Source organism: Carassius carassius, chromosome 2, assembly GCF_963082965.1.
Source record: "Carassius carassius chromosome 2, fCarCar2.1, whole genome shotgun sequence".
Lineage (NCBI taxonomy): Eukaryota > Metazoa > Chordata > Actinopteri > Cypriniformes > Cyprinidae > Carassius > Carassius carassius.
Window position 1 is genome coordinate 46,082,862 of NC_081756.1, and position 16,208 is coordinate 46,099,069.

Genomic DNA, 16,208 nt, shown 5'->3' on the forward strand with positions numbered 1-16,208 from the left:
CCTCAGTCTTATGAAGAGGATAAACATCTGCTTTATTTCATACTTATGTTCCATGGCACCACCATAAACTGGCCTCAATGACACTAGCACCAGATGTGCTACAAAAATAAATAAATAACCGTAAAAGATCGACCGTGGTGACGTCAGAAGCTTGTTAGCCAGCCCCCCTCATCATGGGACTCACAGCTGAAAGTGCTCTACCTAACTTATTATTGTAACAGTTTCCTACTTCAGTGTGTTATAAACATAATTTGTGTCTCTTTGGAAAGAAGACCCTATCGGCTTTTTATCAACCAGATTTGATAATGCTCAAAAATATTAAAAAGTTATAGACACTGAAGTGCCTTGAAATTTTTTACCACACTTAAATATTTTTTTTATTTGATATAAAAATACATGAAATGAGTCCTGGAGCAATCTAGAAAAGTAATGGGTTGAAAGCCACATGTCTCATGAGTTTCTATTTCAAATCTGAATAAGATATCATGAAAAATGAGACTCCTGCAAATATTTTTATGAGACTATGTCTAGACCCCCCACACCCCAAATATAAGAAAATATATTTCCCAATAGTATTGAAGGCTTCTACAAACTATTTAGTCAGTAAACATACCACTGCATAGTTTTTTTCAATTATAAAACACTAGACAGAAACTTAGACATCATATAAGTGATTTATTTGAGCACTAGAAAAATACATTAAGAATAATTGGAGTAATAAATTTTTTTTTACCGTATTTTCCGGACTATAAGTCACACTTTTTTTCATAGTTTGGCTGGTCCTGCGACTTATAGTCAGGTGCGACTTATTTATCAAAATTAATTTGACATGAACCGAGAGAAATGAACCAAGAGAAAACATAACCGTCTACAGCCGCGAGAGGGGCTGTAGATGGTAATGTTTTTTTTCTTGGTTCTTGGTTCTAAATGAATGCGACCTATAGTCCAGTGCGACATATATATGTTTTTTTCCTCATAATGACGTATTTTTGGACTGATGCGACTTATACTCAGGTGCGACTTACAGTCCAAAAAATACAGTAACTTTGTTTGCCAATTACAGAAAATCATGAGATTGCTAGAAATGCAGCATTTACAATGAATTATGATGCAAATAAGTGCTGATGTGCTGATGGCCACTTATACAGATGGTAATAACACAAAGTAAATAATCCACTCTCTCTATTCATATAGAAGCGTTCACTTTGATAGCCGTGATCATGCAGTAATAGCGAGTGGATTTGAGCTGATTTGCACTCAAACAGATGGTAATCATGCAGATACATTCACAGTCAACATAAAACACACTCTCACATATATAAAAACTGTTGAAAAAGAAAAGAAAAAAAGAAAAAGGCGATCGCTATAAGTTCCGCCTCCATCAGCTGACAGGTGCGTCAGAGCGTGTCACGAGGGAGCGCCAAATTTGAATATACTATCTTTCGCCTATCTTTCATTCATTCTTTTTTCCGGTGGATCGCCTCATTCTGTTTGTGGCACTGTACGCTGCAAAACCATGCCGTATTTTTACTACCAAGACGCAGTTTCCGACCGTGAGTTATTCCATAACGGACGCAAACAGTTCTGTCGCTGAAGAACTGAAATGTAAACAAAGGAATTATTATCCATATTACAACGTTATTGCTTCTTTGGACTAAACGTGCTTCATGAGATGTCGTTCAGTGGACCCTTACCTTTCCAACTAAACCGGGATTTACAGCTGTGGATGTGTTTATGACTCGTTATTAAGACGGATCTAGTATGTACAGCGTTTTCATTGCTTATGTTTTTATATGTACTGCTTACACAAATGTAGCAAATACAGTCTTTATAAGCTTTCCATTGAAAAACAGCGATCTGTCGTCGATGCTTGAGGCTTAGATCTTTATAACGATACATAGATTGTCAAGATTAAATTTGTCCAGTTTCATTTAATCTATTCATAAACACTGACACATGCAAGTTGAAAGGAGTTCAGGACGAGGGCGTCTTTGTGCTGGCTAACAGGTTAAGTAAAATTAAGTACTGTATAATATTTTTTTTTTAAATTCCAAAGTTGAAAATAAAGATTGCTGGAGTGTGCTTCATAAGAAAATACTATATCAGTTTTCCTACTTCAGAATGTTGTGTTTAATCAAATTGTTTCTTTCTATGCAATGGTTTGTGAACTTTAGTAGCAGGTTTGGTGTCAAAATTGCTACTATTTAGCACTTTAAATCTTACTATTTAACACATTTACATTTAGACCTTTGAAAGCAAATATAATCAAATCATGTGACCAATCTGGAAGCACATTCAGCCTTTGTGTTTTGTTCACATCTTTTTTTTCTGCATCACCACAGATGATGTTCAACGCCCCGGTGTATGTAGTACTTCTGTACTTTGTTTCTTTAAGGACGCGGCCATATGCCCTGCTGAAATTAAGCAGGTGGAGCAGAGTGTATTCACGAGACCTACCCCTGAGAGGTTGAGGTGTGGTCCAAGAGATCGGATGACGTCTTCGGTGAGGTCTGAATGTTCTGAGTCCCACACAAATCCGATGGTCACGATTTCTGGAGAGTTCATCAGCACGCGCCGGATCTTGATTCTCTGCCCACAGTTACTCTGTTGAGGAGATGGAGATTATACATAATGGTTTGCTGTTATGTTCCATGTTTCTTTCTAAAAATACTTGAAATCACCAGTTGAAATCATTTTGGATAATTCTGATATTAGAATAGAATTACATGTTGTTTAAGGATCAAGTTTTTTAAGACAACACCGAGGTTTATGGTCACATCCTAATCTGTAAATCAACAAAGACTAGGGGTGGCACGGTTCGCTGAAAAAAACCCGTACCGTTCGGTTCACCACACATTTCGGCACGCACTGGGACCGCGGTTCAACTTAAATTCAAATCATCTGTAATATGGTTTGCTATAAATAGCAGTTAATATATGTTTCTGTTGATGGATGCGCATTCTGGATTCCCAGACAATACAACAATAGTGATGAGGAAAAGAAAAAAAAACCTGGGAAACCATTTACTCTTGATCAATGTGAACGACTTATGTTGGAATATGAGCAGTCATTTATTCTGTCATCATCCAGGTGCTGAAAGCGCAGATAAGACCTGAACAGCACACGTTAATATGTGTTTAAACTAAACTCATTTAAGCTTTGTCAGTGTAAACATTTAAGAGCCAGAGTACGCGAGCTCGCGCCCGCAGTGTGAAGATTTGTGCATGCGCTCATCTGAAGCGCGCAAACACGCGCCTCAGAACCTGCGCAAATATAAGCTCTCTCTGAAGTATTGTGTTTAAATGGACAAATTCAGACAAAGATTATGTCAAAATGCCCGTCTTGGTAAGTATCCTACAACAGACACAGCTGGCTGAACGCAGGCCACTGTATCAGTGTATTCTCTTAAAGTGACAGTCTTTATATTAATAGAAACAGCAACAACAAAGAAATCACTCACTGCTCTTGATTAAAAAGCTTCTGTAACTTTAATAAAGAATTTATTAATTTATATAGTCCAATATGCAATGCTGTTTTACATTTGATTACTTTAATTTCTATACCTAAAAACCTATGCTAGACCTGCCTGAAAAAAAAAAAAAAATGAAAATCACTGTTTATTGTTTGTATCTTTACTCTATTGTATTTGTGTGTGCTGTTACTTGTAGTTAGCTAGAATATTCTTCTTTTTTTTTATTAGAAAGTATAGTTTTTCCATAAACAAAGCACATACCGAACTGTACCGAAAACCGTGACTCTTAAACCGTGAAACAAACTGAACCGTGAAAAAGTTGAACCGTGCTACCCCTAATAAAGACTATGATCTAAACAACTTTAACATTCAATTAATACACGTTTTATAAAACAATAAACACCACATTTCAGCCTAATAAATGATTATGCTTGCTATGTATAATACAACATAAAAATAGACATGTAAATATTTTCAAAATATGTAGTGTATGTGTGTGTGTTTATATAAATAATAAATATACACAGGACACACACATATATATTATGTAATAAATAATTTTTATTTTGGATGCGATAATTTGACAGCACTATTTAAAATATAATTAATTATTCAAAATGGACTTTTCCCATATATTTTAATAAGTACAGGTCAGAATAAGTATGTTGTTTTATATATATATATATATACACTGAATAATGATTGAACATTAATTCACTTGTATTTTGAGATTTTATTTATTTTTTACAAAATTATTATTTGAAACATTAAGGGTAATTTACTTTTGTATATAAAAATCACTTTTTTAAATTGAATTTGATGCAGACACCAACATTTTATGTCTCATCTTTGACTTTGACCACTTATAGTTTTATTCTATGTCTAAGTAGTTACTATTTTAGCTTCAGTTATCCTCGCATATAAATTTGAACAACATAAAAATGAGAAATGTTGCTTTGGCAACTAGCTTAAAATAAGTGCTTAAAATTGTATTTTTACTTCAAGCAACAGTAAATGTTTTAACTGTTTTATTTTTAGGTTACATTAATAACCCTGTTGTGACCCAACATTTTATTACTTCAGTGAGACACATGAATGTTGTGCTGCTTCTGGCAGTGACTGAAGTAGGATGTAACTTCCTACTGTGCCTGTTTAAAAATGCAGAATATGTTGATATGTGAGAAGAACGTTCCGGTCTCAGGTTTCATCTCGCTCATCTCGTTACATGAAGGCGTTACACTAGCAGAATATCAGATAAGAAGAGTGTGTGTGTGTGTGTGTTTGTCCTTGAGTGTGCCTGATGCCATCACATTGCAGAAAGAGCCATCATACTAAATGCATGACAGAGTCCTCTCAGAGCTGAAAGTGCTTGTAAATGCCACTTTATTAATCAACATTACCAGGCACCTACCGGACAGTTACGCAGATCTCCAACTGTGCTGGCGGCTTGAAGCAACTCCCCAAACCTTTCATCTCTCCTCTCCAAGACTTGCTGGCTAGAGCCCAGAGAAAGAAGACGAAAGAGAAAAAGATATATATATCTCGTCCCCTTGGAATTATAAGGTTCCATCTGACATTTTTGTCAAAATTGAGTTATTCACATATTCTTATTCTTAGTCAACATTTTTACATTATGTGATCGATTTTTTTATGTTGTGTACATTATGGGACTTTTTATTTAAAAAACAATAAGGTTCTATCTACACAGTCGAATGGAACACAAAAACTTTGAAGCTCTATATCTCAAAACTACTCGGAATGCAGATAGAACCTTATAATTCCAAGGGGACGATATATAATAAAAAAGCAGCTTTCTATCTTTTCAGGTTAATCTACCAACATAAACATGTCTTATGTCTGGCATGATGGTGCTGGCTTACCAGAGGGCTGTGGTGGACACATAGTGCACAAGCTCAGTGAAGGGTAGCGGGTCGGACGACGCACCACAGCTCCTGCACACAGACTGCAGGGGAAACACAAGCACACACAATCATGCATAACGAGCGATGACTGCTATATTATGTAAAACCTCAATTACACTACTCTATGTGATGTAAGAGATGACTTGAACTAGAATTTAAAAATTACTTTTACAGGCAAAACGAGAATTAATTATTCTCAAATATTTTATTTCTACCATGGTTGTACCTTGATTTATGTATAATGCAATAGAAATACTACTGGGCATGTACGACAGTAAAACTATGATACTCCGAAGAACCAAATAAATACTATAGTACATAAATATGCCAGTATGAGGTCAATAAGATTACTGAAGCCTCTTATGCTCACCAAGGCTGCATTTATTTGATTAAATATACAGTAAAAAACAGTAACATTACGACATATTACAATTTGAAATGATTTTAAAAGTTTTTATTAGTGATTTTTCAGCATCATTAGTGTTCAGTGTTACAAGGTCCTACAGAAATCATTCTAATATGCTGATTTGATGCTCGAGAGACATTTATTATTGCTATCAATGTTGCGCTGCTTAATATTTTTAACATCTTTACTGTCACTTTTGATCATATGATTTTATCCTTGTGGCTTAATACTTAAAAAAAAAAAAAAAAAAAACTTTTTAGGGAAAGTGTATTTAACATACTATATGATTATTATGGTATTATCAGGGCTTTAAATATCTCTGTATTAGTATTCCCTGTGAGTTTTCCGCCCACTGTGTCTGACGATCAATTCACTATTACTCACATGACATGCGTTTGTGTGCACGTGTAGTATTAAACAGCCACACTACCTGTTCATAAAGTGCCATGGCAAACTTCTGGTGAGTGATGCAGGACTTAGATGTGCAGGCGTCGATCTCTGCATCGGGAGCGATGTGCTGGTGAATCCTCTCTAGAATGTTCTCCTATCAAAAATATAAAACCTACAGTTAGTGTGTGTCATAAGGCAATTTACACAAATATTGACATGACATTCTCCAAAAGATCACAATTATTGTACTTAATCACAATTAATCATGAATATATTCTCACAATGAGTTTTCATATTAATACAGAAAACAACATATATATATATATATATATATATATATATATATATATATATATAGAGAGAGAGAGAGAGAGAGAGTGAGAGAGAGAGCGAGAGAGAGAGAGAGAGAGAGAGAGAGAGAAAGAAAGAGAGAGTATATTTGTACTTGTATAACTTGTACAAAAAAACAAACAAAAGCATTGGATGCATGATCTACCCCAGTGCCGATAGAGAGCCTGCATTGACTGTGAGAGCAGTGTGAGCGCATTTGTGCACCCAAGGCTTGCATTGATAGAGAACGTTCATTGATTGTGTTTTTTAAGGGAGCAATGTAAATGGACTTTTACTGAGCTAATGACAGACTCTCCACAGTCCTGCTGTGCTAAACAGAAAATGATTACAGGTCCCAGTGCTAAGCAGGTTTACTGCAATTAGACAGCCCTAAGAGAATTGCACATACCATAAGGGTGAACATGCTTACTTCAGCTTTCCAGAAAGAGACAGAGACACTAGGACAAGGGTGCATGATCTTTGTTGTGCATAATTAATTTGGAAATCTTCCCTTTTATCTCTCTATAAAATACATCAATTAGAAATTACCACATTTAATTAAGATTGGATATTCTCCATATATGCTATATCAAATGATTTGTCTGATTTGTTGCATTGATTGGAATGCGTTTTTTAATTGTTCACAGTGTTTAGAGTGTGATAAACACACATATATAAACAGTATAAAGAAATAAAGAACTAAAATATATATTTTTTACAATAAATAAAAGATACTTTTGAATTTTCTATATATATTCTATTCAGTATTATGCATTACTGGGATATATCAAATGTCTTTATTATCAAATTATCTTATTTGTAGTTATATCACCCACCCAAAAATATAAAAATTAAATTATAAAGAAAATTACACACACACACACACACACACACACACACACACACACACACACACACACGTGTGTACAATATAAAATACAAAAATACACACAAGACACTTACGAAGCACTCAGCAGCATCATCCATGAATCCTAACTGAAAGCGGTGCTCATCCTTAAAGGTTTCGGCTAGGGCATTACGTAGGTTATCTGAGGGTAACGCTCGCTCTCGACTGTGCTGGAACTGACAGAATATTCCCTGCGAAACAAACATGAAGTGCTTTAAAACTTTTGACACTATAACATCTTTTTAAAGAAAGCAGTAAATACCACTTCATGATGTGTTTGGTCATGAGAATACCTTCAAAGCACAAAAGATGCAGGAGTCGCCCAAGCAATAGTGGTTTGGAATCTGACGCAGACTTCGTCTGAAGATGTCGAGATGCCAAAGAACCTGCATGGAATTATAGTAAATTCAGATTTAGAATTAACTCAACCTCATACAATCTAAAAATAAACCATGGAAATCATGTTGGCAAAAAGGTGCAGTTGCTGTGTAAATGCATTTATGCCACCTCTGAGCAGCATTAGTCTTACATAGTCTGTTTAATGCTGCTCAGAGATGGCATAAATGCATTAACACAGCAACTGCACCTTTATACAGTAGTTTGATACTAGGAGCTGAGGTGGGTCAGAGTAGTCTTAATTTAGTCTGGCTTTTATTCAGTGTGTATTTGCAAAGAATTATGAGCAACCTTAACTCAGCTGTGTAAAGATGTCTTCTGAAGCAGTTTGTAACAGCGTTTCTATCTGAAATGTGCCTGAAAACCCTATGTAGGAAGCGCCTCAAAATAAGGCATCTTTACACAACCAGGTTAAGACTGTTCTATGCCTGCTCAAAAATCTGTGTAAAGATGTAATGCCGCAAAAAAGCCATACTAAATTAAGCCTGCTCTGACCAGCTTTAGCACCTAGTACCAAAGCATACGGTTGCATTTGTGTAAATGCATTCATGCCACTTCTGAGCAGCATTAAACAGTCCGTGTAATGACAGCTAAATGCCACTTCAGAAGTACCTCTGCAACGTAAATTTGGCAAAAGTGTGCTTCTCCTCTAATCTGTCTTTTTAAACTCCTAAAATATTATTCTGGTTTTGCATGATGAACAATCAAGCAACGTTCAACTGCAGAAGACAAGCTACTAGAGGGCATATAAGTTTGAAGTAATGAATTTAGGTAAAGGGGTGCAGCGCCAGTGGTGGTTTGTATGCAAACATCAATACCTTGAATTTAATGGGAGCAGCTATTGGTAGCCAGTGGAAATTGTTAGAGGAGTGACGTGTATTCTTTTCGGCTAATTAAAAATGAATATTGCTGCCGCGTTCAGGATTAATTGTAAAGGTTTGATAGAACTGGCAGGAAGACCTGCCAAGAGAGCATTGCAATAGTCCAGCCTGGACAGATCAAGAGCTTGAACAAGGAGTTGTGCAGCATGTTCTGAAAGAAAGGGCTTGATCTTCTTGATGTTGAATAAAGCAAATCTGCAGATCCGGCCAGTTTTAGCAATGTGTTCTGAGAAAGTTAGCTGATCATCTATCATAACTCCAAGGTTTCAGGCTGTTTTTGAAGGAGTTTGTGATGAAATTATGGGTTTGCTGGAACCACAAGCAGTTCTGTCTTGGCAAGGTTGAGTTGAAGGTGATGGTTCTTCATCCAGTAAGACATGTCTGTTAGACAAGCTGAGATGCGAGCAGCTACCGTCGGATCATCAGGATGGAATGAGAGGTAGAGTTGAGTGTCATCAGCATAGCAGTGGTATGAATAGCCATGTTTCTGAATGACAGAACCTAATGATGCCATGTAGACAGAAAAGAGAAGTGGTCCAAGAACTGAGCCCTGAGGCACCCCAGTAGTGAGATGTTGTGACTTGGACACCTCACCTCTCCAATATACTTTAAGGACCTTTCTGATAGGTAAAACTCAAACCACTGGAGTGCAGTTCCTGAGATGCCTTTTTTCAGTAGTGTTAACAGGTGGATTTGGTGGTTAACCATGTCAAAAGCAGTGGACAGATCTAACAAGTACTGAAGATTTGGATTCCGCTCTTGCCAGTCTTAGGGCTTCAACAACGGAGAGCAAGGCAGTCTCAGTTGAATGTCCACTTCTGAAACCAGACTGGTTGCTGTCAAGGAAATTGAACACAGCTCGTTCAAGTGTTTTTGCAATGAAAGGAAGAAGAGAAACTGGTCTGTAGTTCTCTAAAAGAGATGGGTTGAGGGTGGGTTTCTTAAGTAGTGGAGTTATATGAGATACTGATTTTGTATACATTAATTTCTTTGTTTGACCATTCTATCTGTTTATTAGACAAACTTCTATCCGTATTAGACAGAACTGTGAACAACGACGGCAAACAAGAGGTAGAATGACCACTGTGCTCAGGCGCTGCCTTTCTCAGCACCGTCAAAATAAAAGTCCGGAGTACTGAACACAGATGCCTATATTTAAAAAAATGCCAAATATCGGCCCTGGCGATATATCGGTCGACCACTTGTATTTAGTTTATTCAAAGTTGAAGACTTTAGCCATTAAATGTTAATAAATTAAGTATTCAAGTCTTTATGTTCAATTTTCTCCTTAGATTTTACTACATATAATTATAATTATTTATTTTTGAAAGGATGGAGACATTTACATGGTTACAAGAGATGCCTATTTCTAATAAATGCAGTTAAAAAAAAACCTTTCTCATCCTGAAAAAAAAGGGAAAAAAAGTCTCTCATGGTCTCCACAAAAATATTAAGCAGTATAACTGTTTTCAAGATTGCTAATAATAAGAAATGTTTCTTGAGCAGCAAATCAGCTTATTGGACTGATTTCTGAAGGATCATGTGACACTGAAGACTGGAGTAATGATGCTAATGATAAATGACATTTAAAATATATCAAAACTGAAAATGGTTATTTTAAATTGAAATAATATTTTGCAATATTAAGTTTTTATTGTTTATTTTAACAAATAAATGCAGTCTTAAAATAAATGAATTAAATGCATTTAAATATGTTATTAAAACTATTTAGTACATACACATTATTTTAACACAATTTATTACATATATTCCACTTATTTAATTCATTTAGACTCGCATTTTTAAGTATATTTATTCCAAGTAAACAATAGTATTAATGTCAAAAGCATGCATGTAAAACAAACCTGCTCATGCAACTGTTTCCTTAGCTTTGGGTTAAACACATACCTGCACTGCACTGTTGAGGAAGCAGCTGTTCTGTCCCGGCTCATTTAGTAGTCCCTTGGTTGGGGCCAAGGATAGCATAGATCCTGGCTGGTAAGACCTGCCAAGATTGCCTCCTGGTCTCCTGAAGAACTTGGCCCATGCCATTGGATTTGGGCAGTGTTGGGAAGGTTACTTTGGAAATGTAATAGGTTACAGATTACAAGTTACCCTGTTTAAAATGTAATAGTAGTGTAACTTTTTCAATTACTTTATTAAAGTAGTGTAACTAATTACTTTTGAGTACTTTTTGATTACTTTTATAAATTTGTGAAAATTAAAGAATAATAAATAAAAGCATATACATCAACTTAAATACAGTTATCTAATAAGCATGTGACGTATTCTGTGTAATAAACTCCTGACACATTGGTGTTTTTTTTAAACTGCTGTCTCTTTGTATATGATGATAGTTTTCCTAAAATAAGTAAAATGCACATGAAGTGACACAGAGCAGTTTTAGGAATTATGAGGAATATTGAGGCAGCAGAGGTTGAAAGGTTGAAAACTCTCTCTCTCTCTCTCTCTCTCTCTCGTGTGTGGTGCATGCTGGGAAGTGAGAGTGTGGCGTGGGGTGTGAGAGCGGTGCGCTTGAATTCGTTTCAATTTTCTCGTTTTCTTTTTTTATGGTGGGGTTTTCTTTTTTTCTCATTTATCACTTAAATGTTTTTGTTTTATTTTTGTAAAAACAAAAAAAAAACAAAAAAAAAAAAAAGTCGTTAAAATCCGTTTGTTGATTTAGAAAACTATGGCGTCTCCCTCTGGTGAGGGAACGCCTGTTTTCTCAATCAAGAATGGATGTAAAGTTGCTTCGGATCAAGCGTTTACGGTAGAAGATGTTCTACTTGCAATGGGAGAGATTGTAGGACATGGAAAAATAGTCTCAGCCTCAAGAATGAACAAGGCCGTCGTGGTTTTTCTAAAAGAGGAAAATTTAGTGAACAGGCTTGTTGAAAACGGAATTGTTGTGTCCGACACTTTGGTGCAGATAACGCCATTGCGCGCACCTGCTACTAAAGTAACGATTTCAAACGTGCCTCCTTTCATTTCTAATGAAGAGATTATCAAAGAACTTAGTCGATTTGGTAAGTTTGCTAGTTCCATCAAAGTAGTTCCACTTGGATGCAAAAATGCTGCATTGAAACATGTGTTGTCTTTTCGAAGACATGTTTTCATGTTTTTAAATGCACCCTCTAAGACTTTGGAAATCTCTTTTCGCATACAACATGGAGATAGCTCGTACATGATTTTCGCAACAACAGATAGTATGCGTTGCTTTGATTGCGGAGATTTGGGGCATAAGAGATTTACTTGCCCGCATAAAAAACAGACGGAGAATGAAGTGAAGGACGGAAATATTGATGAGCACGTAGATCGAACGGAGAATACTGAAAATCATGATAAGGAAAAAAGACTTAACATTGTAAAAGAAACAACGATCCCAGCAAAAAAACAAAAGAGGAAGGAAACTCAAGGTGAGGATATCGAGGCTTCTGTTTCTACCTGTGGAATTTCTCAACCCAGCGAAACAACCCAGGTTAAATCCCCAACTGAGCAAAGTGCTTCAGAACAGAGTTCAAAATCAGAGGTGAGTGCTTTTAATTTGTTTAAACAAGATGTTGAAAACAAATGCGGCCCAGATGTTTCGAAAAATGATGTAGTTGATTATGTAAAGGACAGTGAACTGAGTACTGGTGTTGAGGATGAGAGTGGTAGTGGTTTGCAGTCTGCTTTGGTAGTAGATGAAGATAGCGATGAGGCTCAGATGGAGGGATGTGATAGCGGCTCGGAGGTGTCTGAATTTGATTACAGTCAGTCGATGAATGACGTTTATTCTGTGGAGGAATTAAACGAATTTCTGGATCAAACTAAAGGCAAAAAAATTGATGTTTTAAAATACTTCGCTGATGGTGACAAATTTGTTAAATCGGTAATGATTGCTCAGAAGACTGTTGGTTACGACGTGATTTCGAAACAAAAAAGATTTAGGCTGAAAAAATTTATGACGGCTGCACGTAAAGCTCAAAATGATCAGGCAAAAATGTTAAAACGGAAAAAATAAATGCACATGGCTGTGGGATCTATTTTTACTTTGTCGTTTTTCTGCTTTTTTTTTCTGTTTCTTTTTTCTCTCCCCTATAATGCAGATTCTAAGAGTGGGATCTTTAAATGTTAATGGGTTGAGGGATGGTGGGAAAAGAGCTTTACTATCTGAATTTCTTAGGCTGAAAGATAATAATGTAATATTTTTACAAGAAACGCACAGTGATTCAAATAATGAATCCGAGTTGAATTTGTGGTGGGAAGGGAAAACTTGTGTAAGCCATGGCACAAATATCAGTGCTGGAGTAGCTATCTTATTTTCAGCTAATATTGATGTTAATATTTTATCAAAAATAGAATTGGAGAAAGGACGTCTTCTCATTGTGAAAGCTGAAATTCATAATCAAGTATTTGTTTTCATAAATATTTATGCTCCAAATAGAGGCACAGAAAGAACTTTGTTATTCAAAAAGTTGGGAGATTTTTTAAAAAGTTTTACTCCTGATGAATTTATAGTTGTCGGTGGTGATTGGAACTGTACTCTAAATTTTCTTTTAGACAGAAATAATGAGGAACCAGATTCTGTATCAGCTTCTTTCTTGAAAAGTATTATTGTTCAACATGATCTTATAGATGTGTGGAGAGAAAAGAATAATGTTGTAAAACAATATACATGGACAAGAGTTTCACAAGGGAGGATTAGTGCAGCTAGACTTGACAGGCTCTATATTAAGCGTACAGAAAATAATAGATTAATGGAGTGTAACATTTTTCCATGCTGTATATCAGATCATCATTTTATTTCAGTGAATATTGCCTTGACAAATCAAAAATGTAAAAGTCCTTACTGGAAGTTTAATGTAGCGTTGTTAAAAGAAAAAGATTTTTGTGAAAAATTTGAATTGTTTTGGAGTGAGTGGGTTTCCCAAAAGGATGATTTTGAAAGTTTGATACAGTGGTGGGAGATAGGAAAGACCCAAATAAGAGTTTTTTGTCAGCAATTTACTTTCTTGTCTACTAGAAACATTAAACAACGAATGTCTGAAATAGAGCAAGAGATCTTTCAGATTACAGCTGGAATGATTCAACATTCAGATTCATCATTAGATGGAAAGTTATCTGAAAAGAAGCAAGATCTTGAAACTTTATTGCAAGTTCGGGCTAAAGGTGCCCTAATAAGGTCACGGTTTATGTCTATACACGACATGGATGCTCCCACTGCATATTTTTTTAATTTAGAAAAGGTCTCAAAAAAACAAAATGAAATGCACTGTTTAACAACACCAGATGGACTAAAGACTTTTGATTCAAGGAAAATGCGAAAGATTGCAGTGGATTTCTATTCAGAACTTTATAAAAAGGAGGACACTGATACTGGATGCGTTTCACAATTACTACAACAGCTTCCTACCATCACTAAAGAGCAGAGTCGGACTCTGGACAGTGCTGTTTCGTTTAAGGAGCTAACTGATGCAGTGATACAGATGAATGCGGGCCGTGCACCTGGAATTGATGGACTGCCAGTGGACTTTTATAAGGCTTTTTGGAGGATCATTGGAAGAGACTTTTATGAGGTGGTTCAAGAATGTTTTAAAGATAAACTACTTCCCAAAAGTTGTCAACGGGCAGTGTTGGCCCTGATACCCAAGAAAGGAGACTTGAGTTTCCTAAAAAATTGGAGGCCTGTATCGATTCTAACATCTGACTATAAGTTAATAGCTAAGTTATTGGCTAATAGAATGAAATCTGTTTTGGGGGATATAATACATCAAGACCAGTCCTATTGTATCCCAGAAAGGACAATACATGATAACATTTTTCTGATCAGAGATATTTTGGACTACTCTAAACTGTATGAAGTGGATGTAGGTTTTTTGTTCCTGGATCAGGAAAAAGCCTTTGATAGAGTGGACCATGGTTTTCTGTTTGAAACATTGCATGCATTTGGGTTTGGAAATGTTTTTATATCTTGGATCAAACTCTTGTATATGAATGTATCTTCTATTCTAAAGATTGGTGGTGGTTTAAGCCAACCAATAAGTATACAGAAGGGTATTAGGCAGGGGTGTCCACTGTCAGGCCAGCTTTATGTTTTAGCAGTTGAACCACTTTTATGTCTACTAAGAAAAGATCTGTCTGGTTTATTGTTTGGTGATGGCCTTCATTCTGTTAAACTGACTGCATATGCGGATGACATTACTGTAATTGTGAAAGAACAAAAAGATATTGATATTATTAGTTACAGTATTGGATTATATGAGAGAGCATCATCTGCAAAACTCAACTGGGGTAAAACAGAAGCATTCTGGTGTAATGATAAAACAAAAATGCCTTTACCAGTCATCCCTGAAAATGTTAAGTGGGAAAAAAATGGTTTTAAGTTTTTAGGAATTTTTATGGGTTCTGAAAACTACCAAAGAAAAAACTGGGAAGGTTTGAAGGACAAAGTTTGTGCCAGATTGTCAAAATGGAACTGGATTTTGCCTCAACTGTCCTATAGGGGAAGAGTGCTGGTTATAAACAATCTTGCCGCCTCTATCCTATGGCATCGATTAATTGTGTTGAATCCACCAGAAGATTTAATTGGAGGAATCCAAAAATTGATTGTAAATTTTTTCTGGTCTGGTCAACATTGGCTACGAGAGTCAGTTTTGTATCTGCAGGTACATGAAGGAGGCCAAGGTCTCATGGATATTAAGTCTAAAGTGGCTGCTTTTAGACTGCAAACAGCCCAGAGACTACTTTATCATCAGTCTCAGAACTGGATAAGAGTGGCTTGTGCCTTATTGAATCGAGTGGGACGGTTGAATTTGGACAGACATCTCTTTTTAATGAATTTAAAGGAGATTGATCTTAGTAGGCTCCCATCTTTTTATGCCTCAGTACTCAATGCATGGCAGATTTTTATTGTTAAAAGGGAGATTTCTGAAACACAGAGTCCCTGGGATCTTGAAGAACCTTTAATTTTTAATTCTCACCTACCCAGTGCGATTTTGAAATCACAGACTGTACGTACGAGCTTGGTGAGAGCAGGGGTTCATAAGATCTGCCATCTTAGGTCAAATGACCAGTGGATTACTGCAGAACAACTGGCCATAAAGACTGGTATCCGTTCTGTTCGAGTTGTGAAAAAACTGCTAGCTGAAATTCAAGTCTTTTTTCCTGTGCTGCCACTAAAAGTTGAAAAATCAGAGAATGCATTCCCCAACATCAGTGTGGCTGTGGATGTAGGAGACTGGCAAGAGTTTGAAGGAAGTCTGCTCTCTTTTAGGACACCTGAACTTGGTCTTTTTAACATTACTTCTAAGAAAGCTCTTTATTGTGTGTGTGTAAAGTATCTCAATTTAAGAGCTTTAAAAGAACTTCCAGAAACTAAGTGGACTGAATTTGTTGAGTCTGGTACTTCCCCAAAAGGTAGTTGGAGGTCCTTATATAAGAAACCAATTGAAAAACGGAATGGAGATTTGCAGTGGCGAATTTCACATTGGATAATAGCAACAAATCGATATAAGGCACG

At 36.1% G+C, this 16,208-nt stretch overlaps 1 protein-coding gene across 1 annotated transcript in view; it reads right to left on the bottom strand.

Moving 5' to 3' along the window:
- The window catches only part of LOC132095507 (inactive ubiquitin carboxyl-terminal hydrolase 53-like), a 55,693-nt gene that overhangs the window by 26,227 nt on the left and 13,258 nt on the right, over nt 1–16,208 (bottom strand). Inside the window, exons 4-10 of the mRNA XM_059500575.1 lie at nt 10,613–10,756; nt 7,721–7,813; nt 7,484–7,618; nt 6,231–6,344; nt 5,353–5,435; nt 4,884–4,968; nt 2,458–2,604 (exon numbers count right to left, since the gene is read on the bottom strand). Coding sequence (XP_059356558.1) covers nt 2,458–2,604; nt 4,884–4,968; nt 5,353–5,435; nt 6,231–6,344; nt 7,484–7,618; nt 7,721–7,813; nt 10,613–10,756 — 801 coding nt within the window. The remainder of the gene's footprint in view (nt 1–2,457; nt 2,605–4,883; nt 4,969–5,352; nt 5,436–6,230; nt 6,345–7,483; nt 7,619–7,720; nt 7,814–10,612; nt 10,757–16,208) is intronic.